At 40.0% G+C, this 20,669-nt stretch overlaps 1 protein-coding gene across 7 annotated transcripts in view; it reads right to left on the bottom strand.

Moving 5' to 3' along the window:
- The window catches only part of MACROD2 (mono-ADP ribosylhydrolase 2), an 845,784-nt gene that overhangs the window by 72,963 nt on the left and 752,152 nt on the right, over positions 1 to 20,669 (bottom strand). For all 7 annotated transcript variants that reach the window (XM_085577219.1, XM_077781852.2, XM_021527839.4 and 4 more), the window contains one exon: positions 11,394 to 11,475. In XM_085577219.1, the coding sequence (XP_085433345.1) occupies positions 11,394 to 11,475 (82 nt within the window). The remainder of the gene's footprint in view (positions 1 to 11,393; positions 11,476 to 20,669) is intronic.

Raw genomic sequence — 20,669 nt, 5'->3', positions numbered from 1 at the left:
AAAACCAGTGGTTTAGAAGTCTGTACCCAAAATGCATTCACTTACCCCCTGAATAGGATGATATTAAGGGCAGTTTCTTGGTTACTGGTTCTGAATAAGTAAAAATATTTTTTTACTGAAGCGCTACGTGCCTAATATCAGTACCAATATTACCATAAATTAGATTTGTTATACCTAATTTTGTTTTTCTTTTGTTTATTTAGTTTTTCTAATTTTTTTACTGTTTTCCTATACAATATCTTATCCCATCTGGAGGAAGCATTTAAAGGTTTGTTTTGGTTTGAAATATGCACCACAGACAGTCAATCCCAAAGAAAAATTGGATAAAACCACAGGAGAACCTTAGAGTGAATCTTTGACAGCAGCAAACATTTCCTTAAATACATCTTGTCAATATTTCTTGTCCAAACTCCCCCACTGGAAAGACCAGAGGTGGGATCCTCTGTACCTCTCACCCTCACTTGAGAGCTGTTGAAAAATAATTGACCAGCAAAACATGCTCTAGTGTGTGTACACATCTACCCACACTTGGTTACTCCTCTGGCTGGAGAAGGAGAACAATGACCTTTCACATTGCTCCCCCATTAAAGCCCTGGGTTTTAGGAAGTTCTACCAAGATGACTTTGCTAGAAAAGGAATGACTGACCTTGCAGTCTGGAGTGAGAGGAAAACTGACAGTGACTACCAGAAAGGATCAGCTCGTCCCCAAGAAAAGTCACATCAGTATTTAGAAAGCTTAGGAGATAAAAAAACTTTCTAATCCAAAATGTGTGCAAAATTTTCCAGTTTATAAATTCAGGTATACTACATAAAATTAAGGTATTAAATGGGTGATGTGTGTGAGAAGTTTCCACTCAAATGCAAAATAATTTACAGTTGAAAGTCAACCTATGATTGAGAGTCTCTCTCTAACTCCCAGACTATCAAGGTAACTATATCTCTAAAGATCAGAGAGCTTTACATTTGGGAGCAAGGTGCTCAAAGCAAAAGCTTTTGTGTAAGCCACAGGCTCCCTGTTGGGGTCATGCACATACCTGTGGCTCTTTCATTGCCCTATCCCTTGTTATGTGCTGAGCTTTGGGAAATGGAATAATTACACCATATCTGCTCTTACTGATACAGGAGAAGGGGATGCCTTCTGTCAGATCCTTTTGTTTTGCCTTTTGCCTTGCTGGTCAGGTTGTTTCCCTGTCTCCCTAGTCGTGGCATACAAGCAAACACAAGTGAGATGGCTAAAATCATCAATCTGTGTTAAGATTTATGTTAAGAACAGAGAGGTGAAAGGCTCTAAACACCACCAGTAATCCCCAAAGCCATTAAACCACCTCTTCCTTGTTGCTCACGCTTCCATCTGCATTCTCCTTCCTGTTAGCACAAACATTGCACATTGAGAAACCCTTCCATGAGAACCAAATCTGTGCTGCAGGAGGCTGCTGCTTTATCTGCCTTCAGGTCCTGCATCCTGCTGTCACTCCCCAACAGCACTGCATGCTGCTGGCTTCTCCCTGCCTCCCTCTAATCTTTCCTCAGCTGCTTAATTGCATCCTTCAGGATTTTTATTTTTACTGAGCATTTTCTGCAGTTTCCTGATTTCCAGATATTTCCCTATTTCTAGTCAAACTACATGTCTCAGTCTCCTCCTCCTTGCAACTGTGGCTCCATGTCCTGACCACAACCAGGAGAGAACTGGGAGGGCACTGTGGGAATGGATAAAAATCCCCTCTGCAGCTTGTATGAACATCCCACTCTCCCAAAGAGAGCAATGAGATGGGCACAGCTGTACAGGAGGCTGAAATGACAGGTTGGTGATCATAGTGCTGATGTCTTAAAATAGAAGCTCACACCAAAAGAAACCCCCCAAAATTTCAGCACTGAAAGCTTCAGCCATCCTCTTGAGCTTATTTGCAATGCAAAAATAGGGGTCTGGTTCAAAGTGTTTCTACTGTCAAGCAAGTATTCCATGATCTGCCTGCACTATTTATTTCCATTGGGATTACAGAGAAGGAGCAGCACAGCAATATCACACCTTGGAGGAAAATGGATCCCATTTCAGGTCAGTCTTGAAAAACTTCTTCTGTCTGTTCTCAAGAGCAGCCAACAATGTGGGCAAGGGTACCCACCTGAGACAAACCCATGATAATACCAGGTTTCCAGCAGCTGAAAAGACCAAGCAAGTTTTTGCTGTCTACATTTCTCTCTCCCACACATTTCTTTCCAAAATTTGATCCCAAAGCTTCCTACCTGACTGCATGATCACCTTCACAACCTTTGGGAGATTTATGATAGTATTTCATTTAATCTATTTATAATTCCTAGTAACTGAAAAATCACTTGTTTTGGTGGCTTGCAACCACTGCTGATAACCAAAAGCAGTGTACAGGCTTTATGTCCACCTTAGCATAAGAGTTGCTGTATCCAGTGAGCCACACAGGAAGGTTTCTTGAGGCCAAACATACATATGAGGCTTGCAATAACCTATGATATCCCAACCTCTTTTGGTTGTTTTGATTCCTCCAACTCAGTTCTCCACTGGGGAAATGTGACAGAAAATAGCACAAAAAAGGACAGTATTTTCTTTGAGGAAAAGCAGGTTCGGAAATCTCTGGCAGATAAGATCAACTAAAGCAGGCCTGACTCTTTTCTCCTCTCCTAGTAAAAAGTTATATTTTCTACAAAATATTTTCTCATCCTCAGTGCTCCTAAGATGAAGAAAAAAGAAGAAAAAGATAAAACAAATAGATCTTTAACAAGAAAAGGTCCATACTTCTGCTTTGGAAGTAAAAATAGTATTTCTTCTGGTCCTATTTCTATCTTTTCATCATGCAATCCTGCCTTCAGAGTATACTACATAAACCTCCACCTGATACTGAGCAATTTTCATTAATTTTTTTTTGTCCAATTGTAAAGAAACTTCCACTGATACACTCTGTACATTCTTTCCTGTGTTGCTTAGTTACACCAGTCTCACAACACTGGAGCCTCACAGAATGTAGAATATGTTTGTAGTTTTTGAAGCCATATCAAATAGAAATTCTTACTACCAATCTCCAAAAAAGTTTAGGCACTGCAGCTTTTTTGTCATCACATAGATGACCTCTTTAATGAACTGTATCACCTGATCTGCTATAAAACACAAAGCATATGAACCTCAGCTGCATGCAAAGACTATGCAGTAACTGCTATTCCCACACTGAGGGAATTGGACAACCTTAGTCCAGTGAAGGAAATGGTACTCACACCAGCATCAGATCTGGACTTCTATTTGCCAGATGCTTCTACCTTACATGAAAGGAACAAGGCACTCCCTGGGGAAAGAGGTATCAGGTTTCATAAAAAAAAAAAACAAAACAAAACAAATCCAAACATATTCAGTATTTCCTCTCGGGCCTAAAATACTGAAAATAACAAAGTTTCATTCACACAAGTGCTAAATTGGATGTTAATCTAGTAGTCACACACAAAATGGCACGTTTTGCATACGGTCATACATTTGCAAATACAAGCTGCTAACAACATCTCATCATGCTGATACAAGCTGCTAACAACATCTATGGCAGAGGCAACCAAATGATACAGCTATTGTAAATGCAGGTGAACTCAATGGGAAGAAATGACAATGTCTGACTCAATTCAGAAGGCTGAATGATTTCTTTATTACAACTATGCTAAAATAACTTCATATACTACATAAAAGGAGGATACTAAAACTACATACTACTTTCTTTGACTCTAACACAACTCATGACCCTCTCTCCAGAGTCCAGACCCAAGTGGGTTGGATTGGCCATCAGGCTCAAACAATCCTCACCAGAATCCAACCAAGCACTCACTCCAGGTAAACAATTCTCCAAACACATTCCACATAGGAAAAACAAGGAGCAGAAATAGAAATTGTTTTCTCTTTCATTTCTCTCTGTGCACCTCTATGAAAAATCCTGAGAGGGAGAGAAATGTGCTTGCCAGACAACCCCAAATTTAACTGCTTCCTTGGAAATATGAAGCAGTTGAGCACATGAAGTCATTTGGAGTATGTGGCCAGAAAGGACTGGATATTTTTGATGATGACATTAAATGCATTTGGAATGCTTTAATGAGATGCCACAATACCCAACAGAGTAGGAAGAAAAGATCCCTGATCAAAGATATATTCACATAATGTATTATACAGAAAAAGCTGCTTGCTCATTTTCTGGTGCAGGCATCCATGCGTGAAGGGCTGAGTACAGAAGAGAACAGCAACACACTTCTCCCAGTCACTCCCTGAGCCTAAGGTTACACACAGGCCATGAAGATTAATAGTTGTTGTTGCACCAGTCTTCTGTTGGTTGAGCTAATCCTTTTTTAAACTGTATTTAAGACCTGCAGGCTCTGCAGCACTTTGTATCAAGTACTCTTAGATCCTAACCTGTATGTTGGGTGGAAAAATTACTTCCTCTTGCTTGTTTTCATCAAGATTCATAATTTCCTGGCACACCTTGCACTCCTTGTGTTACAAGAGTCCATACTGACCTTTCTAATTACCAGGCTCATCATCTTCCTGTGCTCCCCCATGCTGTTGTCATGCACAGCATCCTGATCCTTGCATCTAAATGACCCCTGTGCCTTCAAGGGCATCCTCATCTACCTGCCACTTTGCTGTTTCAATGCAGCTCCTATCCAGGTGTCTCCCAGGAACTGGAAAGCTCATGGATTTGGAATGAGTGGAGAAGTACACAGAAACAACCATTTTCCCAGGCTTCTGGATGGATTGTAGGCTCTGTTGTCAGTCTCAAAGAAGGAGACAATAAAAATCCCTTCAAGATGCAAAGAAGCAAAGAAGATGAGCCTCCATTTAGCAAAGCAAAAGCTCCTGACAACAGCTCTTAAACAGGTTCTGGTCCCATTGCTGATACATGCCCTGTTCCTGCTGCCAGCAGGAACGAGGAGATGAACAGCTTTCCAGACCATAGTGCAGACAGTATGACAAGCCTCTCTCAAACCATATTTTTAGGTGACCAGTACTTGCAATACACAAAGCCTAGAGCAATTCTCTGTCAGCAGTTGGACAGAAAATAATTCTGATTATATCATACCAGGAAGTTTTATTAGGATTCAAAAGGAAGCAGGAAACTACCCATAAACTTTTTTTTTTAGGTTCTGGAAACCCACTGCTATGTTGGAAGGTGATGGGAATCCTTTCTTGATCTGCATATCTCCTAAGATGCTGAAAACAGTATCTGAACCATCAACTCTATACTCTGTCCTTCTAGCATCACTCCTGAGCTTGACCACTCTCCTGTACTACATTGAGATGTTGGCAAAATGGGCAAAACTGACAACCTCAATGAGTGGTAGGACTGGCACAGTCTTTCACCATGGCAAGTATAGACAGAAAGTCATAGAAAAATGTTGGTTTACAGTTTTATGAACACACTTAGCTCTAAGTGACTTTGACATTTTCTGAGGTAAGTTGTTTTCAGACATGTTTCAAAATGGACAAGAACTTTATACATGGTGTCTATTTTAAATTTTTGAGAACAATTTTTACAACAACCTATTTACACTGTAGGGTACTTGATCAGAGGACAAAGGTGCTGTGGGAGAGAGCTAGAGCAAAGGCAATATCCCATTTTAGTGCATAGGCTTCTCCACCTCCCCCAGATGGGCAGTGCTTCCCTGGAAGCCTCTACTCCTGAGGGCCAAGGAACCATCAGGGGAAACTGGGGCTGTGCTTCTCCCCAGCTGTTTGCAACCAAGTCCTTCAGCAAGGGGCCTTGCAGGAGCCATCCGAGTATGACATCTTCCAATAGAAAGACAGTTCAAAGGGATACAGAGAGCATTTTGCACCCACCTGAATCAGTGTGCCATTACGTCTCCAAACTGACTGCTGTCTTCCACCCACCAAAAATTCCTCACTCATCCCTGCCTCAACACAAGACTGCCACAAGACTCAAAACCTGAGGGGAATGTTAAATGCTGGCATGGAGTCCAGAGCAGGCTGGATGGCTCTGACTGCATAAATACTGAGGGGTACCCTGCTATGCTTTCCATGGCTGGATACACAGCCATGGAAAGGAAAGGGATGCGTGGTCATGGCACAATCACTACCTGAAAACCCAAGCAGGATCTCCAAGGGACAAAAGTTTTTTTTGATTTCAAGAAATAAAAGTACCTTAAGCAACGCAATACAACACCTCCATCACTATGGTGTGGGTCTCAGATTCAGTCAAAGAAAGAAACTGAGAGTTTCTAGCCAGGCAGAAGCCTGGGAAAGAGCTGGGAAAGAATGTAAATAATTCTTTATCTCTCTTGTTTTTCACATTGTTTATAGTTAAGTTCTATCACTGTGTGTCAAGCACTCTGCAGCAATGGTGGTGGATTGCTTTCACTTCAGAACCAATGGATTTGATCCTTGTGAAGCTCTGTAAAAAAGAGCAGTGTATTTTGAATAAATTGGAGTTTTACTCTCAGCAGCCTTCTGAGTCAGAGTCTATTCATTCCTGTCCTGCCTCGACAGCGACACTATGGTGTTGGGGAAGCAAGACAGCAAACACCACCTTGCCAGCTTTGTGAGGGAAAGCAGTGAAGACAGTGATATGATGGTCTGACTGCTTCCAGTTTCACCCTGTGAGATCACAGGCATTCATCAGCTGTGAAGACAACTTGGAAAACGCGCATGGAGACAGAACAAGCAGCTGCAACCAAAACCTTCAGGATGGCCCTTATTGATCAGGGGAAGAAAGCCAAAGAGATATCAAACTCCTCCAAATTTTACTCCCTAAGTTCTGTGGGGCCCCATTGGCCTTTGTACTCCAGCCTGAACCAGTCAGAAAACCAAAGCCTTGTGACTTATGAGGCAAATCACTACCCAGGTGAAACCTCCCATAAAGGATATTGGGCACTTCCAGTTAACTGCTTGGCACCTCTCCACAGAGTAAAATAAAGCCCATGGAAAATATTTTGTGGAATACATTCAGGTGATGAATTATGGAAACGAATTGGCTCATGAACGCTGCAAATGCAAATAGAGAGGCTAAATTTATCAGATGAATTATCCATTTGATACTGGATTACTTGCTGAGGGCTAACTTATGACTCCTTTGCTCAAGCAGAGGATTGCTCCAGCCCCAGTGCAGTCTGCCATAGTAAGCAGAGAGAGCAATGCCTCTCAATACCAGTACAGAAATGACACCCACTGCTTAGGAGTTCGCTCACGTATTAGTGCAGAGATTGGCCTTTTCAATACAAAGGCCTTCATTCAGCCATTTAGACAGTTTCCAATTTGATTCCAAGCCTGGGAGATCTCTTAACAATGAATTTCCTCTGCAATTGTAATATATTTGCACAATTTATGCACAAGCGGGATGCTGTGCACCCTCCTGAAGTAATAGGAGAATTATTATAAGGCAGTAGCTCTCATCCATATGGTTTGGGTAGGGGAAACTGTGTTTTCATCAACCAGGATGAAAGCAGAAAATGCATTAAATATCATAGCCTGTAACAGAGGGGAGAAAAGGTTTTCTCAAGATGAAGCAATCTCTCTCTCTTTTTCCTAACATCAACTGATAACGGCTCAAAAATGAAACAAACAAACAAAAAACTCCCCAACAACAACAAACTCCTGGGCTCAGCATCCTTTCATTAGCTCTAAAAGGACATGAGTCCAAAAGCATGCACCTTCCATCTATAAACTGGCTTTGTGAAAGTCCTTTTGCAAATGTCCTTTCTCTAAAAATTTTTGCAATGTTTTAGTGAAGTAATTTTGTTACTCAGTTTAAAGTACCAAGAAGTAACATAACATTGGATGCTGCAGCTTCACAGGGCATTCCTTTTATAGCACTATTTCTAAAAAACATTTTCAGAAAAAAAAAAAATGTTTTTCCTCTCCAATCCATTGGTAACAGGTGGTAGATTTAGAAATACTTTAAGCATTACAATTGAAGATAAACCGTTTAGAATATATGACAGCCACCATGAAAAATAAGCATTTGCCAAAGGTCCTTACAAGATTATCTGTCTGACATATTAAGTAGCTTTATGTACACAGAATACAGGAGGAAAAGAAAAAAGGTATCTTCGTTCCAACTGGCAACTGTTTACAAATGCTCTTAATTTTCCTCCTATGTATAGAATCTTAGAAGTATGTATCACTCCAAGGTAAATGTTGGCAAATCTCACTTTTCAAGGGGGATTCATTTTTCTGGTAAGTCTTATAAATATGTTTAGTTAGCAAGAAAAGTAATGTCTGGACTCCAGAGAGTTCCATTAGGAAAAACAATGCATTCCAAAAGAAAAAAGTATCTAAGTAGCAGTTCCTTTCCCAGAAAACTCACTTGTACTACTACTAGCAATGAATCCAGCAATGTAAAAGCTACACATATGAGCCAGAACCGCAGGCAAAGATATTTTATTTTCCTGAAAGACATTCTCTCAGTTTAAGCCAAAGGAATGTTCCAACAGAGGCAAAGGGAGAATAGCTGGGCTATGTCATTGCACAAAGAGATAGGACTCAATTCATAAAAAGAAAAAAACCCCATCACTGTGGCAATGCTTAATATATTTAAACAGTGATCCATCTTAAGCAAATGAACTTGTTCTTTCTACTTCTCTTTTCTTACTAGAATATACAAAATCTTCTCAGCAAATACCCTGAGGATCAATAGGAAATTCTGCCTTGACAAGGACCCTTTACTTAACCAAACCAGGACTTTCCTGGACAGCACTGGAATGAGAACCTATGTCTGAATCAAAGATAAGTGGTGCTCTGCTCTCTCTTGGAGCATGCTGGCTCTGGATTGGGTTCTGTAATCACTGAGATTGAATTAGAAATGCTGAGACAGTTACAATTGCTCAGTTACTGCACAGCTTTCCTGCACTGCTAAGACATGACATTACTTCAAAGTCTGTCTCTTCCCTCCATATATTTAAAGTTTGAAAATGACAAGACTCTTGGCAGTTGTCTTGATATCAATATTATTACTTGACTAATTTCTTCGGCATTCCACTTGCAAAATAGGCCTAATGATATGTTCAACTAATGGAACGATTTCCCTATATCTATATTCCACTTACTCTAATGCACTGAGGTGTAATTCTAGCTTCATTTCATTACCACTTTCATTACCTAGCTCAAGCACTTGCATGTCTTTTTGGATTTATTAATGCAGTGGGTTTAAAGTAATAATTATTTATGTATATAACTCTATGAATATATTCTTCTTTCTAAGCATTTTTGTCCACATCTATTAAAGTAGATATATTTCATAATATTTCTGAATACAAGATGAACTTTTAAAATGTCTTGATGCTTTTTCTCTAAGCTTAAAGCAATACCTCAGTGTTATTCTCTCCTGTGAGTGTTTAGATAGTGTCCTAACAATTTGAATTTACAGCAAGTCTGTCCTTAAAGACTTTAATTTCACTAAATTAATAGATTTCCTTTAAACCAAAACAAAACCACCAATTTCATTAATTTCTTCCACAGTAAAAATATCAGGAATTTACTGCCAAAGGTAGAGGCAGCTGCTAACTCCTTGACACAGAACCATGTTAGCTAAGTCTTCTGTGCAGGAAACCAGTCCTGCAGAGAGATGGGATTTCTCTACAGTGAGATTTTATTAATCTAATCCTACAATAATCTATCTGAATTTCAGATACTGAGAACTAAACTTTTTCTGGACAGTTGTAAATTTTGGATTAACCTTTTTTATAGCCACATAGGCAGAACACTGGATTTAGAGGGTCCCTAACATGATCACCTGTCTATGGTCACATATCAGAATCCAAATTTTTGTTTGAGAAAAAACCCCATAAAACCTTTGCATAGATGAGAATAAACATACTTTTAAAGCTACAGTATGGCAGATCATCTACATAACGGGGTGAAATGAAATTATATGTTTTTCTATAACAAAAGAGCCAGCTGCACAGGTTCTTTGAAGACAGGACTTCAATAATGTCAGGTTTAAAAAAAATCCATTTAAAATAAATCTTCCACTTTGCTGTCTTTCTGCCTCTAGGCTTGTCATGATACAGCTCTAAAGCATCTTCTTGTGTCTCAAACTTTCAAACCCAGGTGGGTTTTACATTTATATAAATAATACCAGGTTTTACAGCACAATTTCCATGGCCTTAGAGATGAAAGTGAGCATTAATGATCTTGATTTGTTGACAAATTGATGCTATATATTATTTTCTTACTTAATCTGAAGGGCAGTAACACAGCCAGCAACAGTAGGCAGGGTACTGCCACTTTATCCTTTGGGTTAGTCATGCTGACAAAAAGTAAAATCACTCAATGACTGGATTAGATATGAATGCAGCTTCTTGAAATGCATGTTATGTATGCTTCAGACAAGAATATTATTAAGTGGTTAGACATCATTTGATGCTACCTGAATAATTCAATAGGTCTTTAAGTTTCAGCTGCCAATCACTGCGAACTGGTGATTACAAAGTCATCTACAAAAAAGCATTGTTCTAGTGAGATGAGACCAAAATATCACAATTTCCATGCTACCAGACAAAGCAAAAGGAAAAAAACCACTAAGGCTACAGTGACAACAGAGTCCTGTGAAATTAATGGAACTCTGTTCACACCAATTACTCCACGACCATTTCCACTAGGACAGCATGGGGAGTATTGGGAGATAAACCACTAAACTCTGGATCTTTTCACACACAGTTGGACTGATGTAAGCACAAAGCAAAATAAAATGGGAGGAATTTTAGGGTTGCTAAAATTACAGAGAGCAGATTTCTAATAACGTAGGATAAAAATAAATCACAGGTTTGTAGGAGGAGGGGGATTAGCAAATTTACTATCCACCAGGTTTCCTTAAATCTAGAAAGCAACCTCCTGTGTGGAATTCAAGATGAATGGCTAACATTTCCCAAGTGCTCCAATGAGAGCCATCTTTCTCCCACTCATTCTTACACTTGGACAGCGCAAGTTTAAAGTCCTCATTGAGACCCAGTTGGACTCTAACCCCTGCAGTATCTTTTCAGACCCAGAGGAACCTTTCCATCATTGTTAATGAAAGACCAAAGTCTGTAAAAAGTGTATAGAAAAGCAATATACGTGTATATATGAGCTATATACATTAGTGCAAATAATTTCCTTCTCAAGAGTCAGGTGAGCCATGCACCAAGTTTTGGGAAAAGATACACATATAGCATGGAATGAAGAGATTAGCTGTGCTGAGCATGCAAAAGTAGTATTAGATGTAGCTTAAATGGTTCACACATTTTAAATATCTGCATTTGTCTAGGATCAGAGCCTCTATGTGCAGCTGATCTTTAAAGAAAATTCATATTTTCAGTATTTGGCTTTGGAAAGAAGAAAATATGTCAACTGTTGCATCTTTTTCTGCATGCTTTTTTAAAGTAAAATGGTGCTTGATTACTGTACCTACCTAGAGGGAAAAACTCGCCCATTTTCTTCTTGAAAATTTTGTAGTCAACCTCCAAAAAGACGCAGAAGATGATACGATCCACCTGTAAGAAACAAAACGATTCACAGTGAAAGCATCACAATCATCCATATTGGCAACAATAGTCAATAAAGACAAAGAAACTTTTAAGCCAATGTGCTTTTATGCTTCAGGCAAACAAGAAAACAGGGCTGCACATCTTGACTTTATTGTACATCTGTGTTGTAATTTATAATATAACCTTTGCAATCACAGCTCACAACTGTATTCTTTGTTAACTGCCTCTTGTTTATGCAAACTGCTCTCAAGCACAGTATAAATGACTTTGGCATTCCAGATGAGAACTGGGATGCAATGTTTGATGAAAAAGTCATGTGGGGACTTCTAATAAGCATACAGAAGAGTAAATGGGTAAGCAAGGAGCTTTTTTTCCAATCCTTGTCTGACAAACCTATTTGCAAACCCATTTAGTATTTTAAAATGGCTTTAAGAGGTTTCATGTGGTTTTAATTTACATGAAACCACTTATTCTCACTGTAATACAAATAGAATGCAGCAGAAACACAAAAGCTGATTAGATGACAGGTAGCACACAGGGTAAATAAAACATTTAATATGCCATCTACTTAGCGAGGCTGAGCATATCAATGAAACCACAGCCCATAATGTATGCACCACCCACCACTAAGTTCAAATAAATTCTTTTGGGAGATCACTGTATGTGAATAGCTTTTCTGAAACAGACCAAAAATAATTAAAAAGCTAAATAAAACAAAACTACGAAATCTAAAGCCTTTAAGGCTGAAAACCACCCAGACTGGACTTTAGCCTTGCAATACCTTTGTGTTATTTATTTGCATTTCCCAGCACAAAATGCCTCTGTAGCTGAAACCCAGCTTGGAGGGGCTGGGGAAAACAAAAAGACCCTCTTACAGCTGAGCTGAGGGACCTGCAACCCAGCAATCATTTGTTTCTGAGATGTGCATAAGAGGCTAACCACAATGAGATAAGGCCCAAGCAATAGGAAACTTGGCATCTTATGCTGCCACAGTGTCTCCACAGGCAATAGGACAAGCTGTCACAGCAGAACTCCTCAAGAGTGCCTTTGCATGTGCTGGAAGAACCATAAGCCTCCCTCCTGCAGGGAAACAGTGAGAGGAATGCTCTCAAGATGTAAATTCTTTCCCTTATCTTCAGTAGAAAATGCTGTCCTTTTGCTGCAGCTGGTCTTAGAAGTGAAGTCCAAGCCTTCAAAGATACCATTATGCTGAACAGCTCAGGATGTCATTTTTGAGCTCACTTTGGCACAGCCTGGTAGGATCCAGAAGGGAATGAGAGCAGGCAAGCACTGGTTATGCTGGAAAATACCAGCAGCTACTAACCAGGACATCTCAGAGCAAAATGTGATGACAAAACCTTGGCTGGGATGATGTCACCTGAACGATCAGACTGGCTATGTAACATCACAACTAGCAATAGCACAAGGGGTAAGGGCCTCAAGTTGCACCAAGGGAGGTTCAGGTTCAACATTTGGAAAAATTTCTTCATTGGAAGAGTGGTTAAGCACCAGAACAGGTTCCCCAGGGATCTGGTGGAGGTCCCATCCCTAGAAATGATAAAAAAATGAGTATATGTGGCACTTTACACCATGGGTTAGTGGGAAAAGTTGAATTCATTCAAAAGTTGAACATGAGGACCCTGGAGATCTCCAAGGTTACTGATTCTATGACACTCTATGAGACTGAAGGTGCAAGCTATGCTGGTGTTAAGGAAGAAGGAGGCTCGTGAGCAGGAGAGAAAGCAGCAGAGCAGGGAAGCCTATCAGCAGATTTTTCAGCAAGAAAACTGCCTGCTGCTGTCTGCTCATATAATGCCTACAGAGCCAAGCTGTTCTGTGCATCCCTCGTAAACAAACCAGGCTGGATCTTAAAAATATTCTGGACCATGGCATCAGCTATTCTTATAAAGGGATATAATAAAAAACTCAAATACTAGTTATGGGCTCAAGCCAAAAAGCCATACTCATCTCCCCACTCACAAAATCATAATGTAAAGCATCATTGCCAAGAAGTGTTACATTTTGCCTACATGAGATTTGACATGAATTTAAGGTCCCTACCAACCCAAATTATTCTATAATTCTATGGCTCTGCCTAAGGTGGATGCCTTCAGGAGGGAGGCTTTAATCAGCAAGTGCTTTCTTGTGAAAATTTGATTAGGATATTGCTGGGGTGTTGCTAGATTGTCATCTTCTCTCTCTGCCTTGCAGATTTTCAAGCATTAAAAGTGATAGGCCCAATGAACCAGAACAGATAAAAGAGCAAGGACAGAAATGTATAAAGCAGAGGAGGAAGGATATTCCTATACAAAGAAGTTTCTGAGTCTCTATATAGTCCCATATCCTCTGCTGAAAATGTTACAGAAATTTGCCTCATTCTGTATACTCCAACTTCTCAAGATGTTCCCTTTTTATTTATTCAGTGCAGCTTGCAATAATAAAACTTCTCCATGAGAATTTCTACTACTTCTAATATGATTCCTTAATTTAAATAGGGAATCTCTCTAGAATTGGCAGACTATTTCAAAATTTCTAGCCTCCTGACTGTACACATCCTATATATAAACCCATTCCATTTCTTCTTGATGTGTGAAAAACTGCTCTATTTTTAAGTATGCATAAGATATTGTGATGACAGCTGAAATCCTGTATTTATCTGATTGCATGGCATGTGTTGGCAGATAGTAAATCTGAAATTAACCCCTATTCTATCACTCTGCCAGTTATTGGCTATTTTATCTAACATCCCAAGCTAAAATAACTTGAGATTTCATAGGGAAAGTAATCTTGTCCTCACTATGCCCATTCCAGCTACAATAAGGAAAGGATTAATCCAAGTGACTATCAACCTGCTTTTCCTGCTGGCCCACAAAAGCTCAGCAGGATTTTTGGGACACATAGTTTGGAAATCCACTTCTTATTCAACAAGGAAATCTCTTCTCTCATGTGGCCTGGACATGCCAGCTTCATTAGAGCGTCACACCACCCCTTTAGAGAGGCTCAGGAATAGCCCCTGTGGGTTCCTGATATGCCCAGATGAGACCCCAGTGCCTTTTGCAGGAGCCCAGCTCCTCCACTGCTGCCCAAGCACCACTCAACTGCAGCAGAACTGTAAAGGAGCTCCAGGTTGAAGGTATTAAAGCTCATCCATGATTGACAGCTCTTTTTTTGAAGGCTGGTGTTAAAATCAACCATGCCCTGTCGGAGCCTGATTAAATTCTGCTCGCTTTGCAGCTATGAATAGATGGATCAAAGAACCCCAAAATCAAGAGCACTGCAGCACAGGGAGAAGGGCGTTAAAATGCATGAGCTGTTCACTTAGGCACCTTCACAGCTCAAGGCTGTGAGTACATTTGATTGTTTTGGTTTTTTTTTTTTTTTTTTTTTTTTTTTTTTTTTTTACCTTGGGCCCTGCTTTCCTTGCCGTATTTAATTTTGATGGGAATAGCTTCCAGGTGGTTTTGTTAGCAGCACCTGATAAGAATTAGTAAACTTGTGAAGGGGTTACAGGACTCAGGCTATCTTTTTAGAATCACAGAATGGTTTGGGTTGGAAGTAACCTCAAAGATAATCCAGTTCCAATTCCCCCTTCATGGGCAAGAACACCTTCCACCAGACCTGATTCCTCCAAGCCCCACTCAGACTGGCCTTGGACACATTTTTTTGCACTAGAATGGACCCTAACACCAGAGTTTTAGAAGGACACAGCCATATCTCATGAACTGAAAATATCTTCACTAGTGTTTTCAATTAATGTGATATGGATATAAAAGCACAGTTGGTCTAATAGCAGCACTGATCTTAGTGCAAAGAAAATAACAAAGAAGTTTCTTCCTGGTTTTTGATATTTGGGCTTTTGTTAGTTGATAACTTTGGGAGCACTTCACATGTGAGTTTTCAATTTATTGGTGAGTTCACTCACAGACAACTGATGGTCTACGAGAGCTCCATGGAAGGCTGGGCAGGTGGGTGCTCAAGGACATGTACAGGAATGATGGAAAGCTGCTGAGGGTCCCTTAAACTTATCCTAAAGGTCCCTGCCCTCTCCTGCAGTGTGTGGGAGGACACCGCATGTTTACATGCACATCTCTGCATGCAGCTGCTGCTATAGTAGGAATTTACAGCTATATCTGTATAATAAAGATAGCAATTCCTTACATGGCATACAGAGAGAGGATAAAGGGGAATGGTTTTAAACTAAAGGAGAAGAGATTAAGATTAGTTGTTAGGAAGAAATTCCTTACAATGAGGGTAGTGAGGTCCTGGCCCAGGTGTTGCCCAGAGAAGCTGAGGCTGCCCCATCCCTGGAAGTGTTTATGACCAGGCTGGATGGGCTCTGAGTAACCTGGTCTAGTGGAAGGTGTTCCTGGCCCTGGCAGGGGGCTGAAATGAGATGAATTTTAAGGTCCCTTCCAAACCAAGCCTGTCTGTGATTCTCTATATATTTAGCATCAAAGATATATCTATGTTTTTATCTCAGCTCTTTTGCTGTGGTTTCAGGCAGGCTGTGTGATTCCTCTAGCTTCATTTCTCTGTCTGGGGACAGGAACACCTGGCTGTGCACCTAAACATTGCTTTAAAGAGTTACTGCCAAGCAAAATCCACAGGACATGCCAAATGCTTTCATTGGTATAGCTGTATGCATACCCAAGTAACGAGCTGGATATATCAAACACAGATCTGAAGCAAAACACTGATCAAAAGGCTTTCTAGACTATTTTATATAATGAGTGTTTTCATGTCATTGCCACCCCATGTCCTAACAAAATAACAGCTTGCAATGAAAACAAACCTAAGCACTCCCAAGTATTTCATGCATGTCTCCAGCACCAAGACATTTACCTAGCAGGAAGTGACTGCTTTTTATATGCATCAAAAAGTTTCATCATCACGTAAATCTTACCAGAAAATACACAATAGAAAAACAATGAGAACTTGCATAAAATGTTTCCCAATCCTACATCAAATGAATGATAACACAGCACAAAGAGAAGGCAGCAGCTTTTTGTTCTTTGTAGGTGTAGCAAATCCATGCCATGAAACACTCCTGCCTCATCCCATTAGGCCCTATTGTCATAAGGCAACAGTGAACACCAGAGGCTTGCAGAAACATTTTTAGTCTATCAAAATTACATGGATTTAATTCAAAACTCACTGAAGCAAACCAGAGATTTTTTTCATTGACTTCAGCATTGGATTGGCACCTATAATTTGTAGCGCCAGACAGAAAATTTGCCTCCTCAAGAGTTCAAGTTCTTCTGATACAGACATTTAATTATCCTAAATGTCGCATTCTCCAAGATATCCTCACCAGGGACAGTTCAGGGCTGCCTGAACCCCTCAATATGCCTTGACTACATTGCCTGTAAGAAAGGAGCTCTGAACATTCCAAGTTGTATGGGGCTTTCACCAACCTGGTCTAGCAAAAGACTGCCAAGGCAGGGAGTTTGGAATGAGATCGTCTGTAAGGCCCCTCCCAACCTGAACCTTCTTATGATTCAACAATGTTGGACATTTTCCTTTGTTTGGACCATGATTTCATGGGCAGCCCTGTTAGCTTTCATTGCCTGGCAAAACTTCCCTTGCAGAGAGCAGTGAGAACAAAGCAACCCAAGTCAGGTTTTCAAGGTATGCTTTCAGAATCAAAATCTCAGCTGTGAGCAGCTCAGAATAAGGAGCAAGAGATTTTTAATGCACTCTAGGACCAGGCTCTGAGTGCTCTAGCTGGTCCCTCCACATGATGTAAAATCTCTTCTACTTTTGAGACAAGGGCTCAGTTTTCTGTTCTGAAGTTCATATCTCTTTCCTGCTTATATTCAGGGACTTTATTTGCCATCTCTTCTGTTCTTCTGACAAAGCTGCTCTCTGCCTGTAACTGAGCTGATGCACTGAACTGAAGTACAGAGACCAACACCTCGTTCTGCCCTGCTGAAGAACTGGTAGATGATATTCTCTCTTGATGCTGAGTCTCCCCTTCAGCCCGCCCTCTGCCTGATTTGATCCTCTGGTAATCCTATTGCAGCCAACAGATGGAAATACCAGCTTTGTAGAATAACACAGCCATCTGCCATATACCTCCCAGCAGCTGTGATCCACTTTGCCAGAGATGCTGCCTTTCTCCAGCACCATGAACATCTGGCCAGCTGTCCAGATAGCAGCCTGTCTGACCAAACAGAGAAGAGAGGACTGCATCTCCCCTTGGAGACCAGCAGGCTTGATGCCAGAAATTTTCACATGTTTTCTGAAGCTGAATGCTTCAGGCCCTAGAAATACTAATTTCATAGCACTGTAAATTAAAAATCAGCCTCCTGGTATTATTACTAATTTCACAGAAACCATTAGAGCATAAAGCCTAGCTGACTGCCTGCTCCTTTTGGCATGACATCATGGTCTGTAATCACAGAATTACTCCTAAAAAGAACTTCAGTTAAGTTTTTATGGCAAATAGAAAGCTTTGGTGCTGCCTTCATCCTCGGAACAGGATTTAAGCAGGGCAGAGGTGTCAGACTGGTGATACGGTGAATTTGACAATCAACGAACTGTGTGATGATGTTCACAAAGCCATTCACCTAGCCTTAAGAGCTTTTCTCTTGGCACAGCTTCAAATCCACTGCAGGCCTGAGCCAAAACACCCTGTGTTTACTTGACCTTGCAATCATACAAATGAGCCCAGCTTCAAGCAAACGGGACATCTCTGGATTACCCTTTAATACAGGGAGAAGTGTACTCTTTCAGAGTACTGCTCTCTGGTTTTCATGGAATTGAATTTGGAAATTCTTTGGAATACAAAGAAAAAGCCTAAATAAAAAATTACATTACTGCAAGCCACTTGCAAATAATGGTATTAATGGAGAGTTATGATATAGCATCAAGAGTAAATACCTGTGAAGGACTGGCTGTGAAGAAGCAACTCTTAAACTATCATATTACTTAGTTAGCTATTAAAGAATAAAAAATAGAAACCATATGAATTATAAAATTATTTATGCCTATCACAGAGTGGAATGGTTTCTATGCTGGTCCTACTGTAGTTAGAAAACAGAATTAGAAAGTTATTATTAGTACTTTAATATCCTGCTTCATGATGGAACACATATTTAGCTTGGAGTGAAAGATAATTAAAAGTCCAAGGGCAATTTAGAAAACCACACCAAAATCAACTAAAACCCCACCAGAAATTTATTACCAACTTAAAATATTAATACAAACAACATCCTAGTGCATAAGGCTTTGCAGCTATCTCCGCCTCTAAACCAAAATGCTTCATTTAACATTGAAGCTCAGTAAAAATTCAAAATATGGTCAGAACATCTCTCCCTGTCCTTTGTGCCTGATCCTACAGGTCTGTTCATATTCAACAGCTGAGGGCTGTTGATATTCCCAGTATCACACAGGTACCAGACACACCAGTGCAGTTATCACTATGGCCCAAGCCTATCTCCACATAACTGAAGCACATTAAAACCCACAAAATTTCCAGTGGAGAACCACTTTGCCCACAGCTCTCAAGCACAGGTCAGCATTACAGTTTTGTGACAGTTCTGATAGATCCCTGCTGCCAGGTGAAGATTTGACATGCCCAAGGTCACAGAGAAACAAGAACAGCAGAAATAGAGAGAACCCTGGGTTTTTTCTCTCCTGTTCTCTTTTGACCAAAGATGCTACAGACCAAAAAAAAAAAAAAAAAAAAAATTCCCATGAATGGTCATATGAAAAGTTCACAAGCTTCACTGCACATCACTGCTTTTCCTCTGGTGGAAATATATTTTCAGTGCATCCATGTATTGTGTGAATCAATACTGATAAGTCTTTTTCCCTTATACATTGATTGTTTTTTAAAAGTTACTTGTTCTTTGTGAGTGAATTCACTCTGTGAATACCTTCAATACTTTTTTAATACAGTGTATTATTCAAGGGCAGGTAGAGCATTCCTTTTTGGCCTTCTTTGTGCTGAGCTGTCCTTTCTTGTGTGTGAACAAAGCATCTGCCTGACAAGCAGAATGGTTGTCCTGAAGAACCATCCTGAATCTTAAACAAGAAATTATAGCAGCATTTTCACAGGAATTCACAATTTTGTTGTCAGCCATTTAAGTATGTCCCAGTTACTTACTGCACAATTATATGACAAATAAGATGTGACAGTCCTGTAGTGGTAATATAAACACAGACAGGCTGTAAAATAACCAGTCCTTAATAGTCCACATGTGGTTTTGCTCTCAACTACAAAAAGTTTTTCATTTTCCTAAAGGTGAAAAAACCTGTAAAACTAGTCTAGGATTTAAGGGAATGTCTCAGTATATTTCTTTTGATGGTCACTAAAACTTGTCAGGGAAGGGCCAGGAGAGTAGTTTAAGAATGCATTTGTTTTTACCAAGATATCCATCAATCTGCACAATTCACTTCTATGCCACACAAACACGATGACATAAAACCCATTAATCTTTTCCAGCTTAATTCCTACTGTCCTTTGAAGATACACTTTTGGAATATCTGAAGGCGACCTCCATTTTTCACAGTTCCCAGTCATAGGGCAGCTGACACAGCCAAGATATTCCTGTATTCAGCGAAACCGGGGGAATGAATGGATTCTGATGAATGTAATTTGCTATCTCAGTGACAAATGGCAAATGGGAAGAGAGGGTGTGCATGCAAATATAACTGCATTAAATAAGGGCTTGTGAAGGATAGTACTCTGAAAATATCTGATAGGCAGTTTTACAACAACCATGCCTTATGGAGGAGATAAATCATCAGCTTACTTAGAGTTATCATTATATCCTCATTGTGGAGCTTCGCTGAATAAGATGGAATTGTGGCACACAATCAAGCAGGGTGTTGTGATCCCATAAGCCAAGTTTTGCATCACATTTTACCTTACAACATCAGTTTTTCACTATCGTTTTAGTAAAAGTTGGACTTAAATATCCCAAAGTTCCCTATGATTATGAGCATCCTAAACCTGTCTGGGCACTGAACCTGTGGTAGACTAATTCCCAAGATTGTTGTGCTCCAGCTCTTTGCTGGATTGAGGTGTCACTTTGGAAAATGCTCATGGTTTTGGTGGTTTTTGACAGTTTTGTTGCAGTACCATATAATATCTACTGGTAAAATTCCCACTCCTTCTCAAATCCAGCAGGAGAATTAGGGCTATTTGCTCAGACTCCACCACTCAAAAAGCAAAATATCTTTGAACACAGAAA

This window comes from Lonchura striata, chromosome 3 (assembly GCF_050655825.1).
Source record: "Lonchura striata isolate lonStrDom1 chromosome 3, ASM5065582v1, whole genome shotgun sequence".
Classification (NCBI taxonomy): Eukaryota; Metazoa; Chordata; class Aves; order Passeriformes; family Estrildidae; genus Lonchura; species Lonchura striata.
This window is presented reverse-complemented; position numbering and strand designations above follow the sequence as displayed.